We start from the raw sequence: 16,321 nt of genomic DNA, 5'->3' as shown, positions 1-16,321 counted from the left end.
AGTCTGACCTCATGCACAATGCAGGCCACAGAATCTCACCCACCCACTCCTGTAACAAACCCCTACCTATGTCTAAGTTATTGAAGTCCTCAAACTGTGGTTTGAAGACCTCAAGCTCTGTGGATATACACAGCGCTCTGTTCCCCCAAGCAGTGCCTTCCCTGTCTGTATTGCTATTTGTAGCTGTATTGTTGTGCTGCCAAAGTCTCTTCCCTCTGTTGCCTCCTCCCGCCAGAGCCTTTCACTACGCATGTAGCTACATACCACTGTGTGAACACAGTCCATTTTTCTCTGTGACATGTAGCTACGTGTATGGTGGTACAACTGGCGTGCAGTGTAGACATAGCCTAAGGATGTGACTTGAGTGATGGTCACCCCAGTGTGGGCAGCCATGCTGCAAAGCCACACTTGAGTGATTCCACTCAACTGTATTTGTACTTGTGCTGTACTCTCTCAGGTCAGAAGCTGTGCTTCTGTGATCACATTCCATGGTCCTTAGTGCTGTAGGAAGTCGAGACAGTGAATTGTGGGAGAACTTTTGGGCACTTGGGATGTTTAGAAGACTGTCAGCACTCCGGTGGTATAGCCTGCATCCTTGCTGAAAAGTGGGCATGTTTACCAGCCTGAGTGTAAACACCATACTGGCTGTATCCTAGCCCCAGGATTGACTGACTAGCCCACATGTAAAGCATCACCAGACTCAGGTCAGAGGCTCTTGTGTGTGAATGGGAGCTGTGTTGGGGCAACACGTGAGTAAGAGTTACTTCTACAGTGAAGACAAACCGTATAGCACACATTATCGTGGTACTTAGTGGCAGCTTCGTGTCCACTCTGTGATGTTGGGGGAAGGGTTCCAGCCGACTCCCCACATGCTGAGCCTGGCTGCTTGGGCTTGGCAGGGAACACTGAGGGGAAGAGAAGGCTAATCAAAATGCAAAATCTTTTCTAGTTCATAATTACCTGACTCACTAGAACATACTGTCTCTCTGCCCTGTAAGTGGGTAGTAGGAAATGATACTTTTCCTGATGGATTGATTGATTTTGAGATAGAGAGAGAGGGGACATAGGACGGGGGAAAGATTTTTATAGTAGCTCTTCAAATACGTAGATACCATATTTGTATCATCAGGTACCGTCACACTTGAAAAGATCCCTGCTATCTGCCAAGCTTCCTAAAATAGAGCCATGTTTAATTTTGTGGGGGAAAAGATTACTAGTGACAAACCTACCCTAAAACCCCTCTGCAAAACTACAGTTTATTGAGTTGAGGCGCTTCTAGCATTGTCTACCCTTTTTCATCTTATTTATATGGCTCTGGACTTGATTTATAGTTTTTGTTTTTGGCTGCCTCTTTTTTGGATCTCCAGTTTTTTTCAAAATTGATCCCTTTTCAGAACTCTTCCAAGCTTTTTTGAATAGTTGCAGATAACTGCTAAGCAGATGGTCTGTTTTCTGTATGCGATTAGGAATGATTTATAAAACTCTTCACACTTCACCATATATATATATATATAGTGTGTGTATTTCTACATGTCATTTGAAATCTTTGAGAGAATTTATGTGAAATAATAATCCTCTGTCCAGCAGCAGTGTGCTGTTAAAATAGCATTTGTATCAGCTGCTTTATGCCTAGATTTTTAACTGAAAGCATCTATGTCTTGGGTACATTTCAGACATGTTACAAACATTGTTTGAACTCTTTTTTTTGTCTAGAGGAGATTGACCTAAGCCCTATTGAAAGAACATATTGGGTCCAGTCTAACTGCCACTACTGTGTCTCCTTTTAAACCCTGAAATCCTCTCTGGAGTTCAGGGTTGTTTAAAACTCATCAGAAATATTAATGTTGCTCAATATCCTGTCCCGGGGGGGGGAGGGGGAAAGGAGGAGGAGGAGGAAGGGGGGCCCAGTCTAAATCAATGGTTTTTAACCACTTTCTGTCCCTATTTGTCTCTTTAATTCTTTTAAGAGATCTTTCTACAGATGGGGAGGGGTAAAGGTTGGTTCTTGTGTGTCCCTCCTACTCTGTGTATATAAAAATGCACAAGCCTTGAACTCCCATTTATGTTCTTAGAACTTATACGTGTAAGTACATGGTATATCAATAGAAAATAGAGTTTATAAAATAGATCTAGATTTTTGTTGCTGGATGGTAGTTTGCTTGCTCCTTTCTAGCTTCAAAAAAAAGTGAGAGATTCTACACATGTAGACTAAAGTATATAATTTGTTAGATCATGTCCTGACAATTTGAAAATGTTAGGGATAATGCCCTGCTTAATATACAGAGCTCTTTGGCTTTTTTAATATTTGATTAAAACTGCAATGCGTAGCTTGTGTTGTCTAATTTTATTTCCATTCTATGCTCATCTGGTCCTCTCTCCTACCATTGTGGGGTTGTTCCCTGTTGTAGATTTGCTAGTGTGTTAGACTGGACTAGGTTTAATGTTCCCAAGTGAAGGGGCTTCCATCACTGTCCTTAAATCAGTCTAATATACCTCTAGATCAGGAAGGTTGCCTTAGTATTCAGCCTCCATTTTCCCTTCAATTCATCCCATGTCTCCTAGTTATAACCTCCTTGTGCCACACTATACTCTTCTCCTCCTTATTTATGCCCTTTTGATATGTTTAGACTACATTCTCCCCATTACTCATTGTTTAGCCAACTTATACAGGCCTGGCACTTTAACCTCTCCTTCCTTAAATCAGTTCATTCGATCATCTGTTTAATTTTTTTCCCCCAGAGTTATCTTTGGTTCCTCCCCTGGCATGCAATATCTTTCTGGTGATGGGATCCCAAGAAATATAGTTGTAATGCAGGTGCAAGTGTACCAGAGTCATAAAGAGAGTTCCCTGTTATGTGAAGTCTGGCATGTTTAACCTAGAGTTTCTTTGTCTTGTTTATGGCCAATATATTATGACATTCAAATTTAACATGCAGTCCATTATTACCTTTCATCTTAGCATTACAGTTCTTCGTATTCTGTGATCTTGTTTAGTGTGTGCTAGATTATTTTTCCTAGATCTGTTGTTTTGCCACCCTTCCCCCATTTTCACCCAAGCTGAATCTTCTGTTTTCAGCCCATATCTTTTTACTCTGTGTTCACTTGTATGGTTTCTCTGTCCTCACTTGGGTTAGCAATTCCTCCTTTGGTATTGTCTGCAAATTTCTTAACACTTGAATTAGACTAGCTCTGTTGCTGATCTTGGCAGTACCCTACTAGCTGAACTTCACATGACTTGCTCTGGTTTAACTAAAATCTATTTTAATCAAACAGGTTTATATTGGATTAGCTTAATTTGGTAAGGAATCAACTTAATTCAATTTAATGTCTTTTATTTAAGAGTTTCCACGTGGCATTTTGCACCAGTTTACTGGGTGATTTTTAAAAATTTTTAGTTGAACAGCAATTTTGTGTGTAGAATAAACTTTACTTTCTTGACTATTTTTCAGCTTCCTAACCAGTCTTCCATCCACATGAGTATTTCTAGCCACTCAAACTGAATTTCAGATTCCAAGAAAATGTGAGAGACATAGTATGAAATCCTTTACCTGAACTCCAGATACATGACACATACAGTCTTCCTCCATCCACTAATTTGGTAGTGCTCTTAAAAGAACAAAGCTTTTTATCCAGATTTATCCAGATTTATTCTCTAAACCCATGCTGCTTCTATCAAAGGGGCCTGTAATGTTGATGTTTCTTTCCTCTGATTTTATTCCATTATCTTACTAATGCTGCAAGACAAACCTATAGGACTGTAATTGCTAGGATCACTCTTAATTTCTTCTTTGAAAATTGGGGCTACATTTGCTTTTCTCTAATGTTTCATAACACTACAGCTTTAGCGTCCAACCTCAAAATCTCTATGTAGGATCACAGAAGTTAAAAAGGCTTTAGAATAAATTATTTTTTGATCATTCGTTCTCAGTAAAGTGCATTGCAATGGCTCTGGGAGTGGCTCTGATTGAGAGCTTGTTTTCTTTTAAACAGACTACAGAAGTGCCAAAGGACCCCAAAAATATTACTGATGGTTTTGCTGTGAATGACTTAAATCTAGGTATACTTCCCATTTTACTTGAGCACCCTCAAATCTTCCCTTGCCACAGTAGAGAGCTCTGCAGCACTGTACAGGAGTTGGGGGGCTGTACTGGAGAAGCACAGTGCAGATCCTCAGAGTACTACCATCTGCATAGGGATTTGCAGTCGGAAGCTACATTTTCCCCCAGCCCTTGTAAAACTTCCTTGGCCAAAATCTCTTCAACCAGGCTTTGCACAATGTGGAATGTTTCAGTTCTTGTTATTGGTGTCCAGGATTGATAGGAAAAGGTAACTCTTAAGAATATGTGTGATAAGCCTATTGTAGGTTAAAATAGGTCTTTTGACTCTCAGAGAATGAATGTGTCGGGCTCGAAACTAAGCATTTTGAAGGGATTTGATTATTGTGAATAAGGGAAATCTGGTTAAATATACACCTTTACCCTGATATAACACTGTCCTTGGGGCCAAAATCTTACTGCTTTGTAGGTGAAACCGCGTAACATCGAACTTGCTTTGATCTGCTGGAGTGTGCAGCCCCGCCCCCCTGGAGCACTGCTTTACTACGTTATGTTCCTGTTATATCGGGTCGTGTTATATCTGGGTAGAGGTGTATTTAAAATAGCTTCTTACAAATGTCTCCTATATTTGGAAGAACAATTCAAATACAATTCTGTGAAATGTGAGTTTGTATTAATAGGCTGAAGTAGTTATTGTTACTTGGTTGCACTGCTAACTTGGAAAAAGTAGCTGTCAAATTTACTCTGACTTTTAACACAAACCATGTGAGACTTATGGCACAGTTATTGTGATGGCATGAAAATGCTGTAGCAGTTGATTAAAGCTTATGAAAACTACGTTGTCTGACTGTATTTTGCACAGTGTGTTCTAAAATCATATTTCTGATATAATTAGCAATTACAGTAAAATTGACTTTGCTTTTTTTGAGGAGTTTTTCAAATGGGTAGAAGTGGATAAGTTACTTTGAGCCTGCATTGCCCAATTGAAAAGAATTAATGTTGCGTTCTTTCCTGTTTAAGTGAAGCATTGCAGTGTGTTTTGTTGGAAGTGATCCATTTACTCGGTAGCCTTCTGTGGACTAACTAGCTTATTGCAAAAGCAGGATGTCAGCATTACACTCAGTGGCCAGAGTGGAGAGTGTCAAAATAAGAAATGTCATATGTTTGTATTATCAGATTTATTGAAATAAACATCTCTAGCAAAAATATATAAAGCCAGTTGTCATGAAACAATAACATACATCGTGACAGCTACTATGCCTGATGCATGAGTTGTTATTGGAGTGACTTGCATTTAGTTTAAACTGTTTTTAAAAAACAAAAAAGACTTTGTTTCAGATATGGGCTGCTGCTGCACGTGTGAATACTTGTCTGTGGTGAGCTAGCACTCATAGCTAGCATCGTGAAGAAGCCTGGAATGTTCAACCACTTGGCTGGCTTGACAGATGGAATGTTCTGATAGCGCTTTTGGAAGAGAGAGGTTGTGCACAGGGGAATGTTGAATAGACCTTTTAACGGTCTCAGTTAAAACATGGCAAAGGCTTTGTTTAGTAGAAGGAAGAAAAACCTTCAGATGGGTGCCTGTTCTGTTCAGAGACAAATTCTACCTAGACTCATCAGTGATGTTGCCTATTGAACTTACCCACAGGGTATAAGTTGGTTCGTGGTTTGGCCCCAGACATATGTCTGAAAATATTTTAAAATGGCAAGCATGAAAAAGAACATACATAGGATATTTCTGACAGGAAGAATGCAATTCTTTGACGTGATCTGTGGTAATGAAGTAGTAGTATCTTGTGGTACAGTCTTATCTTGAGACAAAATAATAGAAATGTGCAATATCTCTTTTTCTCTCAGAGCGAAAAAGCATTCTGGAGTATATTGGACTAATCCATGCATTTGCCTATGGAATATCTAATGGAAAAGAGTGCAGACTGTCAACCCTACATAAAACCACAATATACTGTGGCGTAGAAAGTGTCTCGGAAAACTAGAGCTCTCTACAGTTTTTTCTCTGTCCCCAATCTGAGTAGACAGCTGGTTTCTTTCTCAACTTGGTTTCTTCATTCTGTATGTACTGCATGCAGGAGCCATTGACCATTACCTTAGAGCAGGGGTGGGCAAACTACAGCCCGGGGGCTGCATCCGGCCCACCAGACGTTTTAATCCAGCCCTCGAGCTCTTGCTGGGGAGCAGAGTCTGGGGCTTGCCCCGCTCCAGCACTCCAGACAGGGAGCGTGGTCAGGGGCTTGCTCCACTCAGTGTGGCTCCCAGAAGCAGTGGCAAGTCCCCATTCCCCCCTCCCCCCCCAGCTCCTATGTGTAGGTGCAGCCAAGGAACTCTGCACGCTCTCCCCACCCCAGTCACCACCCCTGCAGCTTCCATTGGCTGGGAACCACGGCCAATGAGAGCTGCAGGGGCAGTGCCTGCAGACAAGGCAGTGTGGAGAGTTGCCTGGCTGCACCTCCACGTAGGAGCCGGAGAGGGGACATGCCACTGCTTCTGGGAGCTGCTTGAGGTAAGCGCTGCCTGGAGCCTGCACCCCTGACCCCCTCCTGCACTCCAACCCTCTGCCCCAGCCCTGATTTCCCCTCCCATCCTCTGAACCCATCGGTTCCAGTCCGAAGCATCCTTCTTCACCCCCAACCCCTCATCCTCTGTCCCACCCCAGAGCCCATACCCCTAGCCGGAACCCTCCTCCCCCAACCTCCTGCCCCTGCCCAGAGTGCCCTCCCCACACCTTGAACTCTTCATTTCAGGCCCCACCCAAGAGCCCGCACCCCTAGCCAGAGCCCTCACCCCCCCCGCACCCCAACCCCCAATTTTGCGAGCATTCATGGTCTGCCATACAATTTCCATACTCAGAGGTGGCCCTCAGGCCAAAAAGTTTGCCCCACCCCTGCTTCAGAGGATTGTGGATTGTGCAGTGGACTGGGTTCTGTTTTCATTTCTGCTACTGGCCTGCTGTTCTTTGTGCCTCACTTATCCCCATTTTTCAGATGAGGGGACAAGGATACTTGCCTTTTTTCGTAAAGCTTTGATGTTTCATCCTTAAATTTCAATGTACAAGTTAAGAATGGATACGTCTACAGTGGAATAAAAGACCCATGGCTGGCCTAGGCAGCTGACTCAGGCTCGTGGGACTCAGGCTGCAGAGCTGTAAAATTGTGTAGATGTTCAGGCTCGGGCTTGAGCCCAATCTCCGGGACCCCACAAGGGTGGGGCTCTGGGACCCTCACCCCTTGCAGTTCCATAGTCTGAGCCCTATGATCCTGAGTCAACTGACCTGGACCAACTGCGGGTGTTTAATTGGTGCATAGACATATCCAGTATGTTTACACATGGGAACTATACTGATGTACTGCGGTGCTGTAGGTATACTTGCATAAAAACAGCCTTGACTGACGGAAGGGGTTTTTCCAGCAGTATAGGAACACCTTCCAAGCCATAGTAGTAGTAGAAGCATTCTTCCAACAACTGAGCTGTGTCTACAATTACCACAGCTGTCGCTCAAGGGTGTGAACTTTTTCACTCTCCTGAAGCTCATAGCTATGTTGACCTAAATTTTTAAGCATAGACTGGGCCTAGGTATAAGCTGTGATAGGCAAGAGTGCTTTCTATATCTGAGAAGGAAAAAATGATCTGGTTAGTAATGAGTGGAATTGGTTTTGAAACCCTTGACTAATACGTGGATTGGATATGATTAAAACTCCTAAATTGGTAATTTAACACATTCTAGATAGAGGAAAGGAAGTAACTATATCTGAAAATTTAAAAGAATCAATTATATGTCATCCCCCCGGGGAAAACAAATCTCCATTCCCCTACTATTTTCAATATTATGACTACTACTCTTAAGATACTGTTTTCAATAATATCCCTCCAAGAACGGAAAATTACTGATAATGCCATGAATCATCTCTAGTCTGAAAACTAAGTAAATGAGAAATGAGCCCCACCCCTTACAGGACAGTTCACATATACTAAATACACGCTGACTGATTCAGGATGCCCTGATATCTGCAGTCAGGCCTTTACTCTCTTTCAGATGATATTGTGTATAGATTCCCCCCTGGTTATGCAAATCCAATTTACGCAAAAATCTGCACTTCCGGAAGAAGTGCCATAAGCTAGAAACAGGAGGTGGTGGGTTGTTTGTTTTTTGCATAATGGTCAGGTATACGTTTCGGACTTATGCAAAATTCGAGTTAAGCAAGGTGTTCCATAACAATGCTTGTGTAAGTCAGAGAGCATCTGTATTTGTTCTTTAGATTCTGTCACTCTTTCACAGGATTAGATTTAAACTTCTTTTGTTAATAACATGCAAGTGAGAGTAATGGCTCTTTCGCATTAATCTGGGAGATAAAAAAACAAGTCTTGTCATATTGCTTTAAAAAGCCACCTGAAATACTTGCATTTCAGGAGGCACTCGTTTTCCACTTATGTTTTAATCAGTGGATTGTTATTGGCAATTACTGCCTGAGTAGCTGTCTTGGTTTGAGAGCTAATCCACCAAAGATAATCTAGTGCAGCTATTAGACAATTTAATCCATTCTTTAGTTATAGATCCTAATATAGAAGTTTGCATTGAAAGAACCCCTTTCTGGGGCTGGGGTAGAACTCATTGCAAAGATAGTGTCTTTGAATAAAAAAATGTGAGGACATCTGCATTTTACCTGCTCACTTTCTAGAGTGACTGTATATTATCCTGCAACACATTATTGTTTTGTAAGTGAAAAGTGATTAATATGTCTATATTTTTTTTCTTTTCCAGACTGTCATTTTACTCTGGGCATTCTTCATTCTCCATGTACTGCATGCTGTTCCTAGCAGTAAGTATATTCTGCCAATCTAAACTGGTTTATGTTGCAAAGCATGAAGTTGAAACACTTGCTGCATCAGTATTTTCCTTTGGCTTGTCTTATGTGAGAGATGCATTAAATCATCATGCTTGGAGGAGGGGTGGTAGTGTTGCTCTGAATTGATTTTTGCTCAGTGATGGATGAGGGCCAGCATGTGTTTGGGGTGGGGAAGGAGGTGGCAAAATATTAAAGAGAGCAGGTATGCAAGTTTTAGTAGGAATAAAAGGCATTTCACAAGGTAGCTGGCTTTTATGTCCTTTCTTTCTATTGAACCAGATGACAGTGGGTTTGGAAAATGTGTAGTTACTTAGGTTGGTGGGCATTAAAGTATTGCAGGGCATTAAAAACAGAAGCAGGGCATTAAAAACATATCTTTCCATAGGATATGCCTCATATGGGATAGGAAATGTCTGCTTTCATAATACGTGTAAAGCCTGTAAGGAAACTAAATTAACCTTAACTGAGCATTGAAATGGGCTTGAGCTTGCATCTTCCTTCACAGATGAATAAAGGATTGTTTTCTCTTGAATTCCCCAATATAAAAACCTGCAGTGTGACCAGCTTGCCCTCTTGCCCTATAGTTATAGGAAGGTTGCAAGCTGCTATGGATTCTTTTTGAGCTGTATTTTGGGCATCCATTACCCTTAATTTATACTGAAAAAAGGGGAAAACGAGTTAAAATGCTTTTTTTACTTGCTTACAGCCAGATTTTATAACTCTTTCTGAGTAAGAGATTAGGTTAGATACACCTCTTCACCTTTGTAGTTGCTGATTTAGAACTATGCTAGTGTTACTCTTAATGGAGTATACATCTTTTGTTTCTGTTCACTACAGGCAGATGATTCAGGGGGCCTAGGGTCTTCGGCAGCGGGGGGGGGGCCTGCTTCGGTGGTAATTCAGCGGCGAGGGGTCCTTCTGCTCCGGGGCGGAAGGACTCCCCGCCGCCGAAGACCTGGAGTGGAAGAAGCTCTGGGGGCCCTGGTCCTGCAAGAGTTTTTTTTCCAGGGCCCCCAGAGTGAGTGAAGGACCCTGCTCCAGGGGCCCCGAAAAACTCTCGTGGGGACCCCTGTGGGACCTAGGGCAAATTGCCCCCCTTGCTTCCCCCCTCCCCCCCAAGCGGCCCTGAGATGATCTGTGTAAGTGGATAAATTTCTTGAGCCATGAAACAAGGCATCAGCAAATTTGAAAATTATTTAGTAGAAAAACTCTGCAGGATAGGGTAGTTTTTCTATCCAATCCAGTGAACGAATAAAGCTGCCCAATGAACTGCTTCATATCTTGCAGTGTATGGGGACAAAGAGGCCGTGTCACAAGATCTGTAACTGACAGGGTGGCTAGCCCAAGCTCCTTTGTTAAGTACCTAAGAACACATCTAAATATACAGTCTCAGCAGCAGCTTCCACCATATGCAACAGTAGGCAAAATCAATCAGATTTTTTAGCGAAGAAAGAAGTGGGTGAAATAACCACCCCCTCTCAACAATGTGAACCCCATCTGTACCCTTGCATGCACAATGTGCTTCTCTCCTAAAGCCTCCAGGAAAAGATGACCCAGGAGGCCTGGAAATGTGGACTGTTTCTGATTGAGTTCCAAAGCTGAGGGACCCTCACGTACTCTGTGTGCCCTGCCAGCAGCCCCCTGACTTCTATACTGAGGGGGTTGCAGCTTGAGCACATGTACTGATTTTAACTACAGCAATGGGACAAGGTGAGGAGAGGTGAGCTCCAGAGTTTACTGCCACAAGAATTGAAGGCACACAACTTGCCTATTAAGACCAGTAATCTTATACATTGGCATCAAACCCTCATGGCAACAGAACTGCTAAACTGTTAATGTAATAGGATTTTCTTAGGTTTAGGAAGCATCTAGACCATCTTCTGTGGCCATCTCCACTCTCGGACCAGAACCATGGCGACTATAGCCATGTTTAAAGAAGTTGGTTGATGGGAAGATCCTACCACGGTTGCCAGAATGGGCCAGAAATCTTTGTTAGGATATTCTGTGTGACATAGACTGTTTAAGGATTATCCACCCAATTTTAAGGGTGATCCAGTCAATCTTCCCACCGCAGAATGATTGCTCCTTATTGCAAAACTCTGAATGCTTTTCCCAGTCTAGTTTGGAATTAATCCAGTTGGTTTGGAGTTAATCCAAATGAGGAGCCCTTGATTAAAATCCAAAAGGCTGAATGTTGGGTCTGTATTACTGTGGATTGGCTTCCTTTTCTCTCCTTTCCCCTGCTCCAAAGTATTGACTCTTTTTAGTGATAGGTGTCTTAATTTTTTGTCATTAAGTACTAATGTAAAAGGGACTTTAACAGCTTGTTTTAGTCTTGTTCACCTGCTCAGCAGAAGGCTTCAATCTTGGGTGTAAATTTATGCATTTGCAAAATCCTGATTTGCTGCACAGTATTTGAAGTTTAGGATTACAGTTTTGCAACTCTCTGATGAAATTCACTTCTCCATTTTGGCTGCATACCCCAAGGTTTTCATCTTGTGTTACTTTTCTTTTGGCACCAGAATAACCTCTGCAGCAGTTGGATAGTCTATTCAAAATGGAAGCTTGAGATGCATTTTTTAAATCTTTGTAAATACTAAAAAAAATGTGAGCACGCTTTTCAATGAGGCATGAAGAGCAAGTTTTTAAAACAGCATGGTTTCCTGGACTTTTTTTGTGTGTGTAAGCTTAATAAAGCACCCAAAACTCCCATTCCACAGACACGGTTCCAGCCTCTAGGTCAGAATTGCTCTGTGGGGAAGATTGTCTTTAGATTTGTTTTTCATTTTTATGTTTTGCCTCTTCCCCCCCCCCCCCCCCATGTACCCTACCTATCTGTATGTGCAGGCTACTTTTTACCAGCCTGTAAATCCAGTAGTGCGGTGAAAGGTGTTTTTTTTTGTTTGTTTGTTTGTTTGTTTTTTTAATGTTCACGTTGACAGCAACAACTTCCTCCATATATCAGCTTACAACAACAGAGGTTAAGTGCCTTATTTAGTTTGCTGCACACCAGGACTGAGTCTGACTGTCTCAGTAGTATACGATCACTTCTTTGTTCTTGGAATTTTTGAGTCATTTTGGTCAAAATCACCATTTCTGTAGTGGAATGAAGTAATTGATTACTGAACTCTGGAAACAGAACCCATAGATTTTCTTCTCACTGAATATTTGAGTTACTCAGCCTGCTCTGTACTATGAACAGAAGTTAACAGAAAATGTCTATGCCCAGCCTGTTTATCTGTAAGCTATGCAAGAAAAAGTGATGCTAGATGTGCCTCATTGCCTGACCTAACCAAGACCATATCCCTAACTGAGGTCTATATGGTATGCTCACTCAGTTGTACAACCACATAAACTAAAGGGAAGGGAAAGGTCTGTTAGGTGATATGGTCCCTCAGCCTGCCAATAGTGAGATTGCTTCCCTCTGTGTGTGTATGCATGGATATGTACGTATGTGTCTGTATAAAACTTCCGGTCTTGTGCATTGCTGTCGCACTTAACATTTAAATTGGATGGAGTCCTGAGAACTGCATCACCGCAAATCCGTATGAGACTCTGTACTTGGTGGGTCACATCCAAAGTCACAATGAACCCCTAAGAGCATCACACTCCCCCCACATGTCTGTCTGCACATCTGGTAACAATAACTGTACTTCAGAAGATCATGTTGCTTTATCAGGTTGCTTTATGTTGTAGGGGGGTCCAGAAGAACATGTTGCCTTTTATTTTGTTGTTCAAAACTGCATTGTAAGCGGATTCATGTGATATGCTGCAGTGAGGCATTCTAGCATCTCTTCCGTGCTGCTGCCTTGTTCTCTGTGGAGCAGACTTTTCTTTTTAAAATGGAAGTCTCCAGCTGTAGTGATTACTGAGATATTCTGCTCATTCTGGAAAAACTGGCAGAATTTATATCTGTGCGTACCAGTTACAGTTGGATGTGGTGGTAGATCCTGGGCTGCTGCTGGATGCCTGAAAAGTGGCTCTGGCTGGGAGCATTTTCTCAATCTGTGCTTGGTGAGGAATTCAGCCTTTTTGATGTGAGCCTGGCTTTTGTTAACCACATCTTTTGTCATTTTGAGATTAGCTTGCTGTAATGTAGCTCCCCACTGAAGCCATACCTTGAGACTGCTCCGAAACTGAAGCTAGTGTAGAATTCACTGGGTCAGCTTTGGAACTCACCCTGCCCAACTTGGTCCATCAGAGGCTAGGTTTGTTGATCTTCTGGGGCCTCTGGAAGGACCATCTTTACTCCTAGCTTTTGGTGAGGTAGTGGGCTGAGGTTGAAGGGGTTTGTGTTTCTTCATCTGTCCAGGTAGGATGAGCAGTCCTTTCTATGTATGATGTAATCATGAACATTATGAAATGAGCTCCCACAGGATCAGATGAGCAACAACAAAAGTATTTTATATCATATGGGAGATATTTTGAGAACTATGACCACATTCTGTACAATAAAATATACAAACAGGGTACATTCTTAGATGCACATGTCTAACATTTTGAAGAAATTATACATTTAATTGTGAGAGATATGGTAGTTGTCAAATAGCTGACTATTGGATAATTAATTTCTTTGTAGAAGTATATAACTAAAATGTGTACCAATTTGTAGCCCCATATATTAAAAGGGTATAAGAGAAATTGTTTCATACTACTACTGAAATTTTGTAATAGAGTATTACACTGTTCTAAAAATGGAAGTGTGTGTCGTAACCTATAGGACCGTTTAAGACACATTTGGGTGGTATGTTTAATTCATTCTTAGTATAAAGTGACTATTTTAATACCTGTGTGAATATTAGCAAGCTGTAAATAGTTAAGAGCTGGAAAGGTACACAGCTATATTTCTTTGTATTAAAATGGATCTGAATTAATGTGTAACCTTTAAAATTAGTTTTAATGTAATTGTTTAGTAATAGCAGTCAGTATAATAGTTACTTATAGTTTTAAATAAACATCAAGATGTTGCAGTAGTTTAGGAATATAGTAGAATATAGTTTTACTGACTGAAGTACATTTTGGAAGAGTTTGATTTTAAAATTTTCTATTTAGTTTAGGAGTTGTAATAATTGCATTAACAGTAACACTTACTGCAGAAATACCTGTTGGAGTATTTAAACATTAGTCAGTAAGGGTGCCGCCCTCTAATATTTTGTGTAGTTCTTTACATATAGTCTAGCACAGGGGCAAGAAACATATTACAACATCTTGCACATATGCATCAACTGCTGTAGAAGCTGTATGATATTTAATTTGAGAAACAACATGGCCATGAAAGAAAGCACTAACTCATAATTCACTTTCAGGAGTATGAAGTTAAGTTGAGTGTGCAACCACAGCTCTTCCGTGTGTGTGTGTGTGACTTTATAACTTAGCTTAATGTGCAGCTCTAGAGTGAAACTCTTTGGGCAAACCCATTCTCTTTCTGCCCCCTTTAACACCTGTGTTACAGTATGAAGGGAGGACACGCTGCTTGTCATGGAGCAGTGTTACAAATCTTAGCATGGCCATGGATAAATTATACATGCCAGCTGAGAAGCAGAGACGTTCCAGACTGCTCCTGCATCGCAGATTAACAAACTGTGGCTGAGGCATTTAAGGTTTCCATCTTTGTTCCTAATCTCCAGCGTGTATTTATAGGAGCATAGACAACACATTTACAGGGAAGAACATTGTGGTGGCTCATAAACATGACTTCTAGAGGGGTCTGACTGAAATGGACTTTTTATTGGTCTCCTCCTATCCTAGCTGACAGGCCTTCAGTGAAATATGGTAATAGGCATGTAGCCAAAATTCTGATGATTTTAATGTTCGCCAAATCAGTTTTTGTCTATTTAACTAGAAGCTGATTAGTAAGGAAATGGCACCACTACACTTCCGTCCCAGTACCTGCTGCATGTCTCACTTGGCTGCATTGCTCCTCTTATGTGTGGTCAATTGTAATGGTGGCCCAGTATAGGTTAAGGAGGTTTTGAGGAAGCTCTGCTTCCTTCCTTAGTTCTGGAATAAGTTTAGTGGTCCAGAAAGTTCTGAGAGTATTTCAGAGGAATTTTTATAAAGGTTACTTACAACTTCTGTGCTGAATGCTCGGTCAGCAAGGACATTCAGCACTGCAGTCTGTACTTGCTGTGCATCAGGTCCTGCCTTGCATTTCTTTTTTAAAAGAAGCAGATACTCCTATCATGTAGGCAGTCAGGGCAATGGTATAAGGAAAAGAACTATCTAACCTTTCTCGTGTGGCGATGGAGAGTGCAGCACTGGCCCTGACACAATTGCCCTGCATGCAGTAACCTGTTTAACTTTCAATCCTGGCTTCGTTTTACTGTGTACATACTTATTCCAAATGCAGTTTGAGTCACAAGCAGCACACAGGCTTTAACATGTGGCATTACTCAGTGTTAATCATAACCAGACCCTTGAAATCTCCTGCTCCTCTGAAGGAACAGAGGAATCTGCTGTGTATTACTGTGTTGGGGAAGGCAACCTAGCACAAACTGCACAAAGCATGCAATAAATGCTGAATATCTGCCAGCTGGATATCTGCTACCTTGACAGGATGTGTGTTTCAGAAGTAAATAAGCATTTGGTAGGTGTGGGGAAAAGTGATAAAACCACTTCACTTCTTCCCTGCTATTTCACCAAGCAGCTTTATCTTTCAAGCCAAACTTCTTACTTTCCCCTCATTTTAAGGGATAAATTTCTTTCTAGGTGCAGTGTTTGTCCCATCCCACAGACAGTTGCCACAATTTGTCAGTTAAAACTTGGTATTGCAAGTCTGCTGTAAGTAGCTGATATTGTCTGTGTTAGAGAAGTTTAATTTTGACAGTTTAAACTGTCAGATTGAGGAAAGTAATGTAAATAATCTTTTCTGCCTCTGTTCATGAATTGCTTAAAATATAAAGCAGTTTGGTCTGTGACCAGTTCTGTAGTAGGATGCTCTGTATGTTCATAAATCATACGTGGCTGATGCTGACTCTGACTGGAGCACTAAGTATTGTTTATCAAAAATCTAAGGTTGAGAAATGGCTCAGTTTTTGTTCCGAGATTTCGAAGAGTAGCTGCATGATCTTCACTGGCACGGCAACTCCCTTACGCTCCTGACATGCTTCTGGGAGGGACCATCTTGGTGATCAACGTCGGTGTATCTTGCTGGTCTGCCCTTTTGCCTTTTTGAGTCAGGCCATTCTCATCACAGCTTTCCCTAGATTATCAACTATAACTGTTTGTCACTTTTTGTTTTTATTGTATATGCCCGTAGCTATGGAACTGGCCAGACCCTCAGTCAGTGCCCTTATCAACGGCAGAACAGCTGGCATACCTGAGGGGGGAGAAAACAAACATTTTTGTCATGAGTTTTCCATGTACATTGTTAGTGTCGTGTCTTCCCTCCCCCCCCCCCCCCCCCCC

The 16,321-nt window shown here is 41.6% G+C and overlaps 1 protein-coding gene across 2 annotated transcripts in view; it reads left to right on the top strand.

Moving 5' to 3' along the window:
* Positions 1 to 16,321, top strand: part of PLPP1 (phospholipid phosphatase 1) — a 136,715-nt gene that overhangs the window by 80,180 nt on the left and 40,214 nt on the right. For both annotated transcript variants that reach the window (XM_032769029.2, XM_032769028.2), the window contains exon 4: positions 8,830 to 8,887. In XM_032769029.2, the coding sequence (XP_032624920.1) occupies positions 8,830 to 8,887 (58 nt within the window). The remainder of the gene's footprint in view (positions 1 to 8,829; positions 8,888 to 16,321) is intronic.

This window comes from Chelonoidis abingdonii, chromosome 6 (genome assembly GCF_003597395.2).
Source record: "Chelonoidis abingdonii isolate Lonesome George chromosome 6, CheloAbing_2.0, whole genome shotgun sequence".
NCBI lineage: Eukaryota > Metazoa > Chordata > Testudines > Testudinidae > Chelonoidis > Chelonoidis abingdonii.
Note: the sequence above shows the minus strand (reverse complement) of the source record. Positions and strands in the feature narration are given on the sequence as shown.